The 17,902-nt window shown below is 49.5% G+C and overlaps 1 protein-coding gene across 2 annotated transcripts in view; it reads left to right on the forward strand.

Moving 5' to 3' along the window:
* Positions 1–17,902, forward strand: part of Slc24a4 (solute carrier family 24 member 4) — a 142,134-nt gene that overhangs the window by 98,365 nt on the left and 25,867 nt on the right. Inside the window, exons 8-12 of one of the 2 annotated variants that reach the window (XM_006990888.4) lie at positions 71–96; positions 1,935–1,988; positions 3,611–3,696; positions 7,944–8,113; positions 12,192–12,396. In XM_006990888.4, the coding sequence (XP_006990950.1) occupies positions 71–96; positions 1,935–1,988; positions 3,611–3,696; positions 7,944–8,113; positions 12,192–12,396 (541 nt within the window). Of the gene's footprint in view, positions 1–70; positions 97–1,934; positions 1,989–3,610; positions 3,754–7,943; positions 8,114–12,191; positions 12,397–17,902 lie in introns of both variants that reach the window. The other variant, XM_006990887.4, reaches the window with a different exon arrangement.

Here is a 17,902-nt window from a genome sequence, read left to right on the forward strand (position 1 = left end):
ACTGAGCCAGCGGGCAGAAGCACATGTTCCCTTGTAATAAGTGTATCCCTTTGTTTTCTTTGCTTTCTAGTTCATATATGATGAGGAAATTGTGTGGTAAGTTTTTAACATTTTTGTTGTTGTAGTTGTTGTTGTTAATTGCCAGTTGGGTTACCAAATCATTTTCAGATTTATTTCTGCAAACATGGATTTGCTAGCTTATGGAAATGATGGGGCTATCATTCTAACCAGCCTTGCCTTTGTCCTATTAGAGTGACAAGAATCATTTCCTCTAAGTTACCCACCCAGCTGCTATCAAGATACACATAAAACTAATGAGGGCAATTATACTTTACATGAAGATAAGCAAGAATGAGAAAGGATCTGGTTGTGGGTCTGTTTCTGGGAGGGGGAGGAAGCAGCGGTGCCCTGGCAAGGCAGTGAGTGAGGGATAGGGTCTCAGATGCCACCAAGACAAAGGCATGTCATGCAGATCCCTCCCTTGTGACTTGTAGAGGAATCAAGCTCAAGGGACTTAACGGTCTTACTATAAAAATCAAGGAGCTGGGAAATACCTGCCTCACAAGCAGAGAGGATCTGAGTTCAGATTCCCAGCGCCCACATAAAAAGCCAGGTATGGGAGCACACATCCTAATCCCAGCACTGGAGATGCGGGCACAGGCAGATCCCTAGGAGCTCTCTGCCATCCTGTCTGGCCAAATCAGTGAGCTCCAGTTTCAGTAAGAGACCCTGTCTCAAAAAACAAAGTGGAGAATGATTGGGGAAGCTGCCCAGTAACAACCTCTGGCCTCACATGCATGTGGGTGTGTATCTGTATGCACATATGTATATGTACACACATGTATACCATGTGCATACACATCAAAACCAGAAAATTTTTTTTAAATAATTTTTGTAAGAAAATACAAGGACTTGCTCATCTTTGTGACACTGAATAGAAGTTGGCTTTCTTTTTTTTTTTTTTATTATTTTTGGAATTAACTTTCTTAATTGGAATTCATGAAGCACAAACTTCTGAAGAATAAGTTGATTCTTCTACCCTCCTCCATGGGGTGTTTTGGCATCTCAGTTCATATGCCACACAATTGCCTGGTCACTGACATGGTCCAGAATATGCATCCTGTAGGTGACAACTTCTGAGAATACACTCCGATGACCACTAAGAACATCAATCGCTTGACAAGAGTGGCTTTATGCCCAGCACCCAGAGAGCCTTAGTTAAAGGCCACTCCTGGTCTAATTTCTTCAGCTGTGGGTGGCTTGGGACAGTCATACTGAGATGGTCTATAGGTCCATTTCTGGTCCATGGGCTGCACGTTAGCAAAGGATGGACTCCCAAAATGACTGGCCAAGCTCAGTATGCAGAGACTTCAGCACATTGTCAGAGAAGTAAAAACTGTGTGGCTTCTCAAGTTTGTGATCACAGATGCAACCCCACTCCCCACACACATAGCTTGTGGAGTTGGGCTATATCTACAAGACAGCGGTGGTAGAATGTTCCCAAAAGACAGTACCACACTGTGCTAGTGGATGGCCCCAGAGGTTTCTGTGCTCCACCATGCCCCTCATCCAGGGGTTGGGCTTTTTCCTGCCTGCTCCCATAGCCTCTCTGGTCCCTAAACAGACTCTTGAGTGGGCCTACGTTCTCTTAGGGCTAAGGCCATGGGATTTGGCATCTGGGAGTGATAGCTGGGCATGGGGCTCTCCTGAGTCCTGGAGACCACTATGATTGAGAAGAACCAGACCCAGCCTTCTCTCGGTTACCAAGAGGACTCTCTGTGATTAAACATCCCTAGGCTGGGATGTCCCACCTGAATCCCAGGGACAGAAAAGCAAGGGTATCCCACCTTGCCACTAATCTTGACCATGCAGCCCCAGCTTGTGGGCGCCATGACCTGCTGCACTCTAACCACACTCTCCTTTATCTCTCCAAGGTGGGAAGGCCTGGTGCTCATCATCTTGTACGTGTTTTATATTCTTATCATGAAGTAAGTGGCCTCTCCCCTTCCTTGAGACCTGGAGGTACCCTTTCCTTCATATCCTACTCATGTCTTTTGTCAGAACAGGGAATACACTCCACCCCATCTTCCAGTTCCTTTGGGGAAGCCTTCATTCTCTAGTGGACATCATTCAGGGCATCCAGTGTGGGGAACTGGCTCAGACACTGGTGTAGTCCATCCCCAGGTTAGGGGACAATGTTGGGTGGTTGATGTAGGGCAAATAGACACTGCTTTCTGAAAATGAATCCCCAGCAAAGACCTGTGTCCCTCCCTGCTCTGGGCAACTCCTCTGCACCAGGGTAACCACTCTTGCTGTTTCAATAAATCTAGTAACAATACCATTCTCAAAAGGCTCAACTTAACCTCTGCCCCAGGGTTTATCAGATGCCACTTGTCGGCTCCACTGCTTATGCTGGCAACAGAACCCCACTCATATTCTGGGGGTAAAAACACTGTATTCTGGATTGGGAAACCTTGAGCCACTTGGGAAGCTGCTTGAGTCTGAACTACCTTAAAATGACCCATAAGGAAGACTAGACAGCCTCAAAGATGAAGTTCTGACACATGCCTTAGTACAGATGAACCTTTAAAAACTCAACAAATATATATATAATGGCTATTCCTAAAAGGCCACTGTTAGATATAATTCAGTGTTCACCTGGTATCCCAAAGGGTCAAGTCTGTGGAGACACATAGATTAGAGGTCAGTGAGATGCTGGAGTGATGAGGACTGATTAGTAGGTATAGGCTTGCTGTTGGGATGATAAAAAAAGTTGGGGAATTATTAGTGATGATTGTATAGTAGTAAGTATAATCAACAACACCAAAGTGTGTTCTTAGAACATAGGAAATAACTATAATGATAAATTATATATATATATATATATATATGTATATATAATACATACATATGTGTGTATATGTATATAACTATAACAAAAAATAACTACTTATGAATATTCATGAGCCTAGCTACACGCAGGTTTCTCTTCTCTCATGTAATTAAAAAGACAACACCATGGGTGTTATGAGGGTCCTCGCCTTTATGTAAAACATTGTATTGTATAAATATTTCACAAAATGTATTTTCTAAAGTGGGGAATTAAAGTGTCCAGCAGCTTGAGAATTGCTCAGTGACTGCCAATCAACAGCTTTTTAGTGAACAACCAGCAGAGAGGCTTAGAGATGGAGAGCCACTCTCTTCTCTCAGGGGATGGCTGTGCTGGTCATGAATGACATGGGAGGTAGATGGTCACCAAGCAGCCACTTGAGCAACAGTTGCGTTGGGGGGGGGGGGGAAGCATGGTGGTGATGCCACCTTTGCATCTGTCCTGTTGGTTAGACTGAATTGCTTTTATTAGGATAAGCTCATGCGAAGCATTAAATGCATTTGGCTGTAAGGCTTCTGATACCCCCAGGAGGGCACTATAGCCCAGTAGAAGCAGGTGCCTCCAGACCACACATGATCCCAACGTTCCTGCCGAGAACCCCCTTCAGCTCCGTTAGAGAGCCTCCCCGGTTACCGCCCATGCCCAACGCCCTGTTCACTGTACGCCTGGTACCCCACCCACCTGGGACTGCTCTGACCTCCTGCCTTACCTGACTCACAGATACAATATGAAGATGCAGACGTTTTTCACAACCAAACAAAAGAGCATTGCAAATGGTAACCCAGTCAGCAGCGAGCTGGAAGATGGTAATGACCTCTATGACGGTAGCTATGACGACCCTTCTGTGCCATTGCTGGGGCAAGGTAAGGCTGAGCAGACAGGAGCTGTGGACCCTTGTGGAAGCCACTCTTACATAGACACACAGAACAGTCACACACAGACACACACACACACTCACACACCGTTACCATCAACCTTTAGTCATGCACACCCCAAATGAGGAAAGAAGACCCACATTTGAGATGTTGCTCAGATTGACATTCACTTAAATAAGAAAGGCTAGAAGGGGAAATTCCTATAAAAGAAAAAAAAATGAATTAAATCATTGACATTTTCCCATGCTTCCAGAGGCAGGTGGGAAGCCTGATTGACTTTAGAGATGCAATGTTGTTACCCAAGAGAAAAGCCCAGAATAGGAAGCTTAAGTGACAGAACCTAGGCCTCTCTGTGCATCTCAAGTGCCAGGCCTTGTCCCTGAGAAATCCATCCTAGAAAGTGTCACCTCCAAGGCTTGCTAACACTTACCTAAAGGGACAGCCTCAGAGCTTCACAGGCAGCCCAGCCCAACCCAGAGGCCTGTTTGCAGGCCCACTCCTAAAAGCAGCTTCATTACCCTGGCTCCTGTGGGAACTGGGAGCCTCTGGAGCCAGGCTCTGTCTTCTTGGTCACAGCCTTTGAATTTTCTTGATCTGAGAGCTGCTTTCTTGGAAATAGCCTCAGTTCTTAATAATCCAGCCAGTTGTCAGGTAACACCCCCACCATGGGACAGCTGTCCCATCTAGACCAGCATTAAAGCCTGAATGGTGCTTGGGTTAGGAAAAGGAAATCCAAAGCTATGTGACATCCTTGGTCCACTCCAGGCGTCCTCCACCCTTATTCCTCAATGCCCCAGGCAAGTCTCAGCCTTTCATAGGGGTCTTTAACTTGCTCGTCATATCAGGAGTGTGTGGTCTCAGAGGTTCTCCTTGCCTACGTTGGTAGCTAAGGAACCTGTGTTCCTCGGCCCTCTGCAGCCTCTGTCTTGGGCAGAGCAAGGCAGAAGTTTCCTCTCGGATGCATTTTGCACAAGTGTCTCCTGTCCTGTCTTGGGTTTTCCAAAGAGGAAGGCACTTGCCACAGATGCTGTACTGAATGACACATCTTTCTACGTGGAAGGAGGAAACCCATTGAGACAGGAGAGGGTTTTCAATTCAGGGGAACCCACTCTAGCCACTGGAGGCACACCCATGAGGGAGAGAACCAAGGAAGCCTATATCATGGAGACGAAGGTGTTACACATGGTGTTTCCTAAATTCCCAGCAGGCGTCACAGGGAGCAGGTTGTGGAACATCATCCACTAAGGGGAGGCCCAACATTGGCCATGATTTGGAATTTAACCTCCATAGTCACAGGGACTCTGGGGTACCCATTGCAGGTCCCAAAGTCTGGCAGGAGAGAGGCTGCCCTGCTCAGCACATAAGTGGCACCGGAAGGTCCTTTGAACCTGGCTGGCAAAGAAGAGATATCTGAGTGGAGAATCAGGACGCACCCACTTCCTGATGAACTGCCCAAGAGCTGCCTCCTGTCCTGAGGCTGGCAGTGAAGCCCAACCCCAGTACCCTGTGAGAGCCATTCCCAGTACCCTGGGATCCCCAGCTCGAACTTTCCCAGGAAGCCCAGGCTCCCCAAGCCTGCTGCCCACATGCATGGCCCATTTCTGGAGCTCTGTGGTGACTCTCCATCACTTTTGTGCTCAGAGACAGTAGGGCTTCATGGGTTTAACACCACCATCTCTACGTCCAGGGTAACTTCTAGAAAGTTGGAAGACCGGTCACAGAGCTGGTCCAGGCACTGGGACTGAGGGAGAAGCCAGCCTCTTACCCCTTGTTAAACAGATGCATTTATAGGGGAGGCCGTGGGAGGAAACGGTCCCAGAAGGTTAGATAAGGAGGCACAGGCCTTGATTTCTGGGTTTGTGGACTCAGGGGTTGCATCCGATCTTGACTATCCCCAGAAGACACTCCCTGGGACCATTTGCAAGTTGCTACAACGTAATTTCCCCTGAATAGAGTGGGAGGAACAGCTTCCACTGACACCCCAGGACTGAGATGACCAGGACTTCCCACTTTGGTTGTCTAACAATGTTGCCAGGAGATAACATCACTTCCTTTGCCATCCTCAGCCCCCTGGCAAGTGGCTCTCCAGCCACACCACAGAAGAGGATGTCTGAATTGCCTCCTGACGTTTCAAGGAGTCCCTTGGGCTGGGCTTGTAACTCAATGGTAGGGTGCTTGGCTGGCACACACAAGCCTCCAGGAAGAATAAATAGGAAATAACCTGCTCTCCCCAACCCTGCATTTCTCATATAAAATCTAAAGCTTGAAGCTCAGCTTATTTGTAGGAGAAGCAGGGAGAAGCCCTTTTGTACTTTAATATTCTTAGACACCATGTAGCTTCAGCCTCCTGACTGGTGCTCTGGTGGCCTTGTTCACAGCCTTGCAGCCAAGTCTGCCTGGCCACCGGCTGCCATACTGGATGAAGCTGATCGAGCTCAGAGAGCTCCCAAGGGGCCCTTCCAAGCTGCCCTGGTGTTAGACACAGCCTAAGTTTAGGAAGAGACGGGAGAGGCAATACCAGGCCTTAGATGGAGTTGCCTGGAAAGCATCTTGCGGTTGAGTACCCTCTGGTCTACCACTCGCAGCTTGGGCATGATGGGGGGAAGGGAGGCAGGGGTCATGGCTCCTGCCTCACCGGCTCCACAAGCTTTTGAGGCCAAGTGCTCTCCGTGGGGTACCTGTAATGAGGCTGGTTCTACAGATTGGAGTGTGGTACCTGCTACCGGGGTTTGCTGGTGCCCCTCCCTCTGGCAGCCCAGAGCATCGAGGCTCCCTGTGAAAGGAGTCTGCTACTAACACCCTCCTTCATGTAACCCCTGGCATCCCCATCACCAGCAAGAGCTCTGCCCCCAGATTCTGCCGCCGCACGCTAACCCACCTGTGGCCATCTGTGCCGGCCTCTGTGTCCTTAACTCTTCTTCTAAATTGTAAGTAATCTGTTCTCATCCTGGCCGTAACACATGCTTTTAAGCAATAGACACAATCCGTGAGCCAAGCCCCACACTGTCCACCTCTGTGGAGGTTAGTGTCCATCTTGGACAGGCGCATGGGCCTCCGGCTATTTCTAATCCACCCGCCTCCTGTCTGCTGAGCCTTGCTGCCTGTGTGGGGTGTAGTGTTTGTGAGTGTGTTTGCTAGGGTGGGGGTGGGGTGGGGGGTGGGGCTGTTTGCTGTGCATTTTGTGCATTTTTATACCATTAACTTCTGCATGACTTTGCCCTCTGAACCTGCTCCTTGGTCACTCAACTCTTCATGCTGGATGCCACAGGATCTGGTAATGGGTGCAGAGGAACATACCTGTTTTCTTAGCCCCTTCAAGGGGATATGCTACTTGCTTCAAGGTGCTGTGTTCGTGAGTGGTTTGATTACTTTCCCTGGTACCTGGAGTGCTATGCCAAGCTCCTATGGACACAGGCACAGGACTGGGCCTTATGTTCTGTCTCCCAAGGGAAAGGAATGCGTTGGAGAGGGCAGCCAACCACTTGGAGGGTGTCAGGGTTCATCGAAGACACTGAGCCTGGACAGCAGCATGTCCTCAGACAACAGACTCCTTCTAGGACCCCTGACATCTAGTTTAGGGCCTAGGGCCAAATCCTTGATCACCCTGCTATCCTTCTGGGGAACAAAATTGGAAGCAGCCACCCCAGTAGCAGTGAAGATGACTCACTTTAAGACAGAGAAAAGGACCACAGGAAAGGTTATGGTGACATTGTCCTCTGTTTCCCAGCATTTCCCACTCCTAAAGACCCTTATTGACTTAGAAAGTGTCATCTAAGTGTCTGAAAATCAGGGTGGTGGTGGTGGTGGTGGTCCTGACTTGGTCATGAGTGACAGGTGCAGGGACCTGTCTATGGCATAGGAAGGTTATCCCAGTGAGTCCTAGAAAAGACACTGAAAGACCCTTGCAGCCAGCCAAGGCTGAACCCCAGAAAAGAGAGATCTGAGAGAGTCAGGCACCGACCCTTAGAGGGGCCAGATATAACACATGGTTGGCAAAGTACCTGCTGGGTCTGTCTAACTTGCTGAGTCATGGGTATTTCAGAAGTCAGCCAAGTCTCTGAGTAGCTACCAGCTGCCAAGCATAGCCCCAAGATGTTGGCCATGCAGGGAAATTAGCCCCTATCACTAGGGCACTATCCTTTAAAGATTCAACACTGATCATGGGGTGTGGTCTACAGTGAAGGAAAAACTTCCCTATGGCAAGACCCCTGTGGTGATGGTGGATGAGATTATGAGCTCCAGCCCTCCCAAGTTCACCTTCCCTGAGGCTGGCCTGCGCATCATGATCACCAACAAGTTTGGGCCCAGAACCCGACTACGGATGGCCAGCAGGATCATAATTAATGAGGTAAGTTAACCCAGCACATGGGTACAACCCATAACCCTCAGACTGCGTGTGGTGGAGAGTGGCTATGAATACAACCCAGCACATGATTGTAACCTTCCTTAAAACATAATTTTTTTTTTTTTTGGTAACTCAAGTGCATGGTTCTCAAGCATGAACTTTGCAGATGATAAGACCATGTTGCATGTCAAAAGGTTGGGCACACTGGCTAGCAGAAAGTGAGTGATCTTGGGTGGGTCTGGCAGTTCCATGGGCCCTATCCCCTTAGGACTCTTCCTAGAGTCTCAGGCATGGGAGGAAGGAAGGGTGGGGGCCTACAGAGGCTTGTCATGGAAGTTTAAGCAGAAGGTGGAGGCACACCCCCCCCACCCCCCCACCCCCCGTCTGAGGTATTTCACTATTTGTCAGTTGCTAGAGTTGAGCTAATTAGAGAAAGCGGAACCTAAAGTCTGGGTGGTTTCTTCACAGTGTTAATTAGGGAACCAAGCATGAACACACTCCCATTCTCTGTGGATTATGACCCTTGAAGAATCACCAGTTGTCTTACTGTTCCATTGCTGTTCACCATGACCAAGGCAATTTATAAAAGGCAGCATCTAATTGGGGGCTTGCTTACAGTGTCAGAAGGTTAATCCATCATCCTGGCAGGCAGTGTGGCAGAAGGCAAGGAGGCATGGTGCTGGAGAAGTAGCTGAGAGCTCACATCCAACCCACAAGTAGCAGTGGGCAGGGATAGTGCCGGACAGAAGGAAGGAGACAGACAGACAGACAGACTGGACCTGTGGGCTTTTTATTTTTGTTTTTGTTTTTTGTTTTGAGACAGGGTTACTCTGTGTAGTTTTGGTGCCTGTCCTGGATCTTGCTCTGTAGACCAGGCTGGCCTCGAACTCACAGAGATCCACCTGGTTCTGCCTCCTGAGTGCTGAGATTAAGGGCGTGCCTAGCTGGTGTGGGCTTTTTAAACAGCCATTTTTATCTTTTTTGCCATGGGACACAAGTCACAACACAAAGGGGAAGCAGCAGGACTCAGGACCTCCTGGAGGCAGATTCCCTCCTAAAACATCAGGGGAGTGGACAGCTTGTGGGGACCCAGCTCCAAAGTCCCCCTACCCAGCACTTTTCTTTAAGACTTCTACATTCTTGGAGTCAAAGCCCACCCCCAGTGATGCACCTGCAACAAAGCCACACCTCTTAATCCTTCCCAAACAGTTCCACTAACTGGGGACCAAGCATTCGAACACAAGTCTATGAGGGCCATTTGCCTTCAAACCACCACACTGGTGAATAGAGATGGCCTCTGAGGATTTGCTCTTCACACCTGGCATTCTGGGTGTCTTCTCATTTGGAAAAAGTAGTCATAACTTGGATATCACTCAACCAGACTGCAAAGATAATATGGTGTGCTGCTCAGCAGCCTAACCTGTTTCTGGGCCTTCCTTTCTAAGTGCATTCTAGGACTTGCCAGACTCATTCTCCAAAGCATGCAGTGGCCAGAGGATGGAACTTAGCACATGGGTGTCTGCAAAAGCATTATTTCCCAGTGACTAAAGGGTGTCTCTTTGGGACACTTGTGCTTTGATTTGTGGCTCAGTGTGTCATATGTGTGGAAAGTCCATTAAGCAAGGAAAATGCCTTTCTGGGCTTTAAATCATTCTGGTCTATGTTAGTGAAATTTATTTCAGGGAAATTTTATAGAATCCTGCCCATTTATCATAAGCATGAGAATATTGCCCCCAGGGTGCTTTTGGGGTGTGATAAATAACTCTAAAAGACTTGGGCAGTGGCTTTATAGTGTTTTTCATCACACATGGATTTGAGGTTGTTGATTTGTTTGAGAAATTTAGGCTAGTCTTTACTTCACAGTGTGGTCCAGGCTGGCCTGGAACTCAAGATCCTCCTGCATCAGCTCCTGTGGGCTGGTCTTACAGTTATGTGCACCACACCAGGCTGGAGAAGCAGGTTTTGATGAGCTTGTGAATATGAGCTATTGGTGCCACAAATGTTTTCAGCTGCTGGGGTTGCCCTGCTCTGTAAGGCAGCCTGAGAGCCACAGAGGCTGGCCCCAGGAGAAATGAAGTGAGTTCTAATCTCATACCCACCACTAAACCTCTCAGTCTCCTTGGCCTCAGTTCCTGTCTGAGGTTCCTGAACAGGATGCTGCCAGTTTTAAATTTTTCATCCACATGCATTGGAGAGTTGTGCCTGGGGCCTAGGTAACTTTAAGGACTGTTGTTTGAATCTTAGATGGTCTTTTAATAAAAAAAACCCAGAGCCAGATATTGGGGTAAAAGCTGAAAGATCAGAGAAGCAGAGCAAGCCACAGCCAACACCTATTATTACTTCACCAACTCCACAAATCCTCTGACTGAAATCCTCTGAGTCCTCACCCAAAAGAGTCTCAGCTGACTGCTTTAGTTCCTGTTTCCTCAAGCCTTATATACTTTTCTCTGCCCTTCTACCACTTCCTTGGATTAAAGGCATGTGTGCTTCCCAGTACTGGGATTAAAAGTGTGTGCCACCACTGCCTGGCTCTGTTTCAGTGTGGCCTTGAACACACCGAGATCCAGATGGTGTGTGCCACCACTGTCTGGCCTCTATGTCCAATCTAGTAGCTGGCTCTGTCCTCTGATCCTCAGGCAAGCTTTATTAGGGTACACAATATATCACCACATTAAGGACAGTCATCATAGGATGGAAGAGTGGAGGACAAACCCCACAAAATATCCAAGTTCAGACTTACTTACTGAGGTGTTCTGAGGAAATAGCTCAGTCAGTAAGGGGTTGTCTCAAAAGCACAGGGACCTGAGTTCGATCCTCAGAACCCACATTTAAAAAGACAGGCCTGTTGTCATGTACTTGCAAATCCAACACTCATGTTCCATTTCAGACAGCTCCCATTGTCCTCCACATGAATGGTCACCATTGTATGCACACCTACACATTTGTACTTGCATATACACATCTGCATCTGTATGTGCACATAAACATGCACATGTAAACACACACACACACACACACACACACACACACACACACACACACACCATGCTTTTCGTGGCTTAGGAATCTTTGTTTCAAACCTACATGAGGACAGCTCAGAAGTCTTCAGAGCAAGGGTGAACCTTCACTATGAGTGGCAATGCCCTCCATGAGACCGCCAGGATGGGTGCTGAGTACCCCATTATGGAAGTTTGCTAAGGGCCACAGCTCCATCCCCAAGTCTCTTGTTGAAGTGGTAGGGAAGGATTTGAATGTCATTGTGGAACACCCATGACCTGTGGGGCTGATCCATAAGCTATGACTGGAAACGAGGAGAAGACAGCTGAATGAAGAGATAGGTTCTAGAGAATACGAGGCCTACTTATTTCTTCATTTCTTTTCTTTTGTTCTTTCCTTCTTTCTTTTCTTTTTTCTTTTGATATAGGGTTTCTTATAGCTCAAACTGACCCCAAACTTACTAGGTAGCCAAGCATAATCCTTGATTAGGATCCTACTGCCTCCAGCCTCCAAGTGCTGGGGCTCCATCATTTGCCACCAAGCCGGGCTCATTCAGTGTGAGGTTCAAACCCAGGACTTCATGCATGCTAAGCAGATACTCTACCAACTGAGCTATGTCCTCGGCCCTGTTAGTTTCATATAGCATGTCTTCAGTCCATGCCTGTATTCAAAGAAGCCCACAGATCAAGCAAGACCAGCCAGGCTAGGGTGGCACCAAAGCTACTTTTGTCATTAGCCATGGCAAAGGGGGTGGGAGAGAAGGGGATGGGTTTGGTGCAAGCTGCTGGCTTTGGAGAACACCCTCATCAGACATGGAAGGAAACTCAGCGGGACGATCCATTGACCAACATCCTAGTAAGATGTTTGGAGCAGTTGGTTGTTGGAGAAGGGCTGACTGAAGCTGGATTTCAGACTAGCACACATCCAGAGTGGTTCAAGTGCAAAGGGCCGACTATAGCAAGTGTTGTCGAGGATGGGAGGCAACTGATGGCTCTTGTTAAGAGTCGGGAGATTGTAAGAAAGAGGGCATTGCATGGTTCTGTGTCACTCAGCTTGGTGTCTGCGTTGCTTCCTGTCCCCCCAGCGACAGAGGTTGATCAACTCGGCCAACGGTGTTAATAGCAAGCCACTGCAGAACGGGAGACAGGAGAACATGGAGAATGGAAATGTTCCTGTGGAGAACCCTGAAGACCCACAGCAGGGCCAGGAGCAGCAGCCGCCACCACAGCCGCCACCTCCAGAACCAGAGTCAGTAGAGACAGTCTTCCTGTCCCCGTTCTCAATGCCTGGTGAGTCTGGGGGTGCTGGCTCTCTAGCCATGCTTCTGTGGGTGCCGGTGGGACCATGCCTAGGTCTTCAGTATGGAGGCCCTGACTCTGGAGTGGTAGATTGGTACAAAGGGCTGACATTAGGTCACCAGGGCACCCTAAGGCACTGGATAGGCATACTGTCAGTATTACGGGTAAGAGTTGGGTAAATGGAGACACCGCTGAATACGGTTGGAGCCTGAGGGCCAGAGAGAGGCAATCTGGCCCTCAGAAAGCACCAGTAACTCCTAGTGGCCACACTTGAATGCTATGGGCAGCTGATCTGTCTTACAATAAAAAGGCAGCAACCGGTAATACTGTCTCTATGGACCCTGGTGAGCAGGGGGGTGTTACATGCACCCAGGCCTTGATGCAGAGGTCAAAAGAAGGTGGCACTGGGTGCCCTGCTCTGTCGCTCTCCATCTTATTCCTTTGAGACAGGGTCTGCCACTGAATCTGGAGCTAGGCCGGTGGCCAGCAAGCCCCGGCGATCTTCCTGTCTCTGCCTCCCACAGCACAGGGGTTACAAGCTCATACAGCTGTACCTGGCTTTTTATATAGGTGCTGGGATTCGAACTTAGGTCTTCCTGCTTGCATAGCAAGTACGTTTACCCGCTGGGCCATCTCTGTGCTCTCTATGGACATCCTTACACTCTTGCCCTTCACTTTCAGGAGCAGGACACTTTTGTCCACATATGACCTCATTTCTAGATGGGCTAGTCTAAGGTAAAACTTCTCCTTACTCAGTTTCACCAGACGTATCTGGATGCACTTCTGTAAATAAGCTAGGTCAGACCACAGGCTGCCTCAGGTCCTCGAGCATCCTTCTGTCTCTCTTGGAGTCTGCCCTCCAGGCCTAGGGTCACCTAACTGCTGGGTCCTTGCTGAATTTACCTGCTCTTTTCTCTCCCGTACCCTCGGCTGCAGCCACACTGGCCTCCTCACTGCCGTCCCTCAAACACAGTGCACATGTGCCTACCTTGATGCCTTCACACTGCCCTTTGCTGGAATGCACTTGCCTCAGTTTTCCACACAACTTGCTCCCTCGCTCCTGCTCCAGTGTCACCATATCAGGATGGTCTTCCCAGGTCACCTGACTTTTTGTTTAAGATTTATTATTTTTATTTTATGAGCATTGGTGTCTTGTCTGCATGTGTGTCTGTGTGAGGGTGTTGGATCCCCTGGAACTGGAGTTACAGATAGTTGTGAGCTGCCACGTGGGTGCTGGGAATTGAACCTGGGTCCTCTGGAAGAACAGCCAGTGCTTTTAACCACTGAGCCATCTCTCCAGCCCTGCCCCTAGGTCACCTTATTATAAGTGCTTTCTATAATTTTGTACCTTGAGTGTCTCCCTCCACTAAACTATCAGTTCTTTGGGGGCGGACATCTTTGTCTATTTGACTTCTGTATCCCAGCACCATGTCTGCACCCTTGGAAACCTGTTGCGTGAGTAAACTCAAGAGTTTGCCTGTGAGAGGATCCAGAACCCACCCTGTGTTGTTCACTGTACTCAGCCTTCCAGGAGCTCTCTGCTGTCCTAGGTGGGCCCCGGAGTCCTAAGCACTGGGATCCATTCCTGGGTATTCTGTCCTGCTGCCCACCATCCTAGGAGGCAGCAGAATTCTGGAACTTTCCAATCCAAAGCTTCATATTGGTCTAATAAAATTTCTGTGATTAACACCTAATTCACTAAGCACCTGCTCTGCTTTGGCCACATCTGTGTAGCTGGCCTGGGCCTGCCAGTCTGGGACCCTGGGTAGCTGTATATGGAGATACAGGCTCTCCTAGAACCATAGACTTCCCTGGAGTTTCTGGATTCGAAAGCCTCCATGGTATGTGCCTTACTTCCACTCCAGGGTGTAGTCGGATTTTTCTTTGGGCTGCCAGCTCACAAATAATGACACAGAGACTTATTATTAATTAAGAAAGCTTGGCCTTAGCTTAGGCATGTCCCACCAGCTCTTATAATTTAAATTAACCCATTTATTTTAATCTATGTTCTGTCAAGTGGCTCATTACCTCATCTCTCCATATTGCCCATGCTGCTTCCTCCACATCTGGCTGGCAACTCTACCTTCTTCTTTCCATAGTTCTCTATCTGCCCGGAAGTCCCACCTATACCCCCTGGCTATTGACCATTCAGCTCTTTATTAAACCAATCAGAAGGCGCCTTGGCAAAGACACATCTTTACAGTATAAAAAAAATATTCCACAACACCAGAGCTCTTCCTCAAACTCAGGGCCTAGCTCCAAGCTTCTCTGGAGTAGTTCAGGGATTTGGCTGGGTTCCAGGAACTGCTAGACCTGATCAAACACCATTTTTCCCCCTATACCAAAGATAGACCCCCCAAAATGAAATCTGAGGGGTCTCTGGGGAGCTTTGTCCTGGGATTCAACCTTTCTAGGCCTCCTCTGCCATCCAGATGGCCCAAAGGAACTGGTATCTGGATCACCAGAGATGCATCCCTGTGTCCTGTGGGACCACACGCCATGTATGCTCAGCCCATTTGGCTGACCAGGGTGAATTTGGTAGAAGCTGTCTCTGAGTTATCTGGGACCCTGAAAGTCAAAAGGAGTGGTCTTCTCCAGATCCAGGCTCCCCCATACTGAGGTCCCTGTTAGGACACACTGATGAGGAGGCCTTCCATAGAGCAGGGGCCTAAGAGAGCAGTCCATCCTCCCAAAGCCTGCTCCAGGCCAGTAGACCAGTTTGGGCCCTGGCTTTATAAAAGACAGGGACACAGGCCTTGGGTTACGTCCTGGGTGCCCCTTTACAGCCCTGGGTCATCCCACCACCGGCCCCATTCCTCTCCAGGGTCTATGGGGTTAAGTCAGGGGAGACAGGGCTATGGTAATCAAAGGACCAGTGCGGGGAGAGAGTTGGATCAGGGCCACAGCAAGAAAGGCACAGTCTGGAACTTGTGATGACAATCCCTTAGTTATCTATGTGCATGGGCCCCCACTCTGAGAGGTGGGTATGGGCAGCTCTGTGCTTCCCTCTGCCACTTCCCACTGGCCACTGCATTGCCATCCTGGTCCCGAGATGTCCAGGAGGCTACTGGAGAGACACGTGAGGGTCGCCACTTGCTCTGTAAAGTAAGGCAGCCCCTTGGAAGGGTGACTCATTCCTGTTTCCTCCCAGCCTCAAATGTGGCAGGAGTAAGTGGAGCAGCTGCTAGGACCTGCCCCTCTCCCCTGCATCCAGATCTGGAGCACCTTAGGGATATAGCTGTGGGGGTCTCTGGATGGGTCACTACATAGGACGGTGCTGATGCAAGGGACCCCACTCCCACCCCCTGTGCGTGCCCCAGCTGCCTACTAGGTGACTGCTTTGTGATTCCCCCCTGGGCCCTTTGGGGAGGACCGTAGTTGGCCCACCTTCTTTCTTGGTTCCAGGATGTCCTTAGGTGTGGCCTTGACCTAGCCAAGAACAACAGCTTCCTTGGCTTCCCCTCCATGCTGGCTCCATGCTCAGGATCCAGCCTGCTTCCCATATCCACGGAAAGCTCCCTTTGTGTAGCAGAGCTGTTTACAGGGTTGCCCATGCAAACTGTAGTCCCTCTTCTTCCTCCCTGGGAGCAGAATAGCCATGGAAACAGTACAGGGTGGTGGCGGTCCCTCTAGGTGTGGACAGTGACCTGGGCCAAGGGAGGTAGAGGTCGAGGTTCATAGGAAGTTGGAGGAGGCCAGTGAATACCACACCCATGACCTCAGTTCTGGGCCTGCTTGGCCTCCTTTCAGTTCAGCTCTGCTGATTTCACAGGCCTCAGGCCTCTGGTAGCTCTGAGGTGCCCCTTAGGGGTCCATGAGGCTGCTGCTTTCCCCACCACGGCCCTCTAGGAATACCAGAGGCTAGGATCTTTGGAAAGGGAGGATGCTGTCCCCGGGGCCAGCTTGGAAGCCATGTAGCTATATCAAGGGCTCAAGAGACTGGTGTCAGCCATACCCATGCTGATGCTTTTGTGTTGTTTCAGGCAGGCTGGGGGCAAGCTCTGGAGTCCAAGGTGCTAGATTTGAATTTCAGTCCTGCCTCTCCCCAGCTCTGTGACCCTGGGCCAGCTGCTCACTTCCCCAGCTGCTCACTTCCCTGACCCTCTACTCCTCATCCACACAGCAGGTTGCTGGCACTTGTATCCTCAACAGTTCATATGATGATATCATCAGGCCTTATACCGTCCAATGCATAGTAGGCACTCCGAAGAATTCATGTGGACTGCAACATGCTTCATCCACATAGTGTGTGTTGTACCCAGCTTCCATCTATTCTGATTCGACCACAGGCAGTGTCCTAGAAAAGTCACAGGCTCAGGAGCCCCTGTGGGCCTGGGCCTGCCTCCATTTTGAAGGTCAAAGGAAGGAAATGGCCGCCGCTGAGTGCCTGTTACATGCCAGGCAGTTTGCCGTTATTCACCTCGTCGGTCAACATCTGGGCACTAGGCTCTGTTCTGCCCTTAGGACTGCAGTTCGGACAGGGCAGGCCATGATCCCTGTTCCCTAGGAGCTTCCAGGCTTGCCAGGTAAATCTGAGTAGATGACCACGTGATGTGTTTTCTATCAGGTGCGTTCAACCTGAATGTAGCCCAGGCTAGCTGTGAATGAAGTCATCACAAAATCTACCTGCTAAAATATCAAGACTTTTTTCCTTTTAACTGGGCATTTCTCAGTCATGAACTTTATGGATGACAGTGTTGTGTCACAGTGTCACATGAAAAAGAAACTGTGTGTGCATGTATGCACACGCTCATACTCGCGTGTGTGTGTGAATGTGTGTGTGTGTGTGTACGTGCGCGCGTGAGAGAGAGAGAGTGTGTGTGTGTGTGTTGTAATAACCCACGGGCTTTAGGTTAGACATCCCTGAAATTTAATGTATGGCCCAAGAAAGTTCTACTTTGCCCATTATGGCCTAGCCACCCCCATTACACATGCCCTTCTTCCCCAACTATAGCCGCCCAGAACAGGGCGCAGAGGCCCTCCTTGGCCATCCAAAGGCTAGGGCTGTAATGCCCAAGCCTCCCCATAGCCTAGACCCACCTTGCTGATGCTGGTTTCCTCTTCCCACCCTGGCCCCCAGAAGCTAGGGTGTGGTCTCCCAGGGAAAAGGAGAATCATGGCCTCCTGTGGAAACCAGGGTCTCTAGTCCTTGCTCTGCCCTAACCAGACCCTGAGCCCTAGCCAGAGGAAACCCCACATGTGAGTTGTTTGTAGCTGTGTTATGATCTGGGATGCCCTGAGTGTCCATGGGCGCCTTCCTGACCCTGCAGTGGAACTGTTTTCTCCCACTCTGTATTGTACCTACCAGGACCTTCCATCATCAGGTCAGCCAACATCTGCTGGGACACATGCCAGGGGCCAAACAAAACAGAACACCTCTAGCTGTCTGTACTAGTCAGAGTGCTGGAACAGGACAGCATAGACTGGTCCCTGTAAGCCACAGGAATCTCTCCTCACACAGTGCTGGAGGCCTGAAGTCTTCCCTCAGGGTGGCAGC

The sequence above is a fragment of the Peromyscus maniculatus genome, chromosome 14 (genome assembly GCF_049852395.1).
Source record: "Peromyscus maniculatus bairdii isolate BWxNUB_F1_BW_parent chromosome 14, HU_Pman_BW_mat_3.1, whole genome shotgun sequence".
In the NCBI taxonomy this organism is placed as follows: Eukaryota; Metazoa; Chordata; class Mammalia; order Rodentia; family Cricetidae; genus Peromyscus; species Peromyscus maniculatus.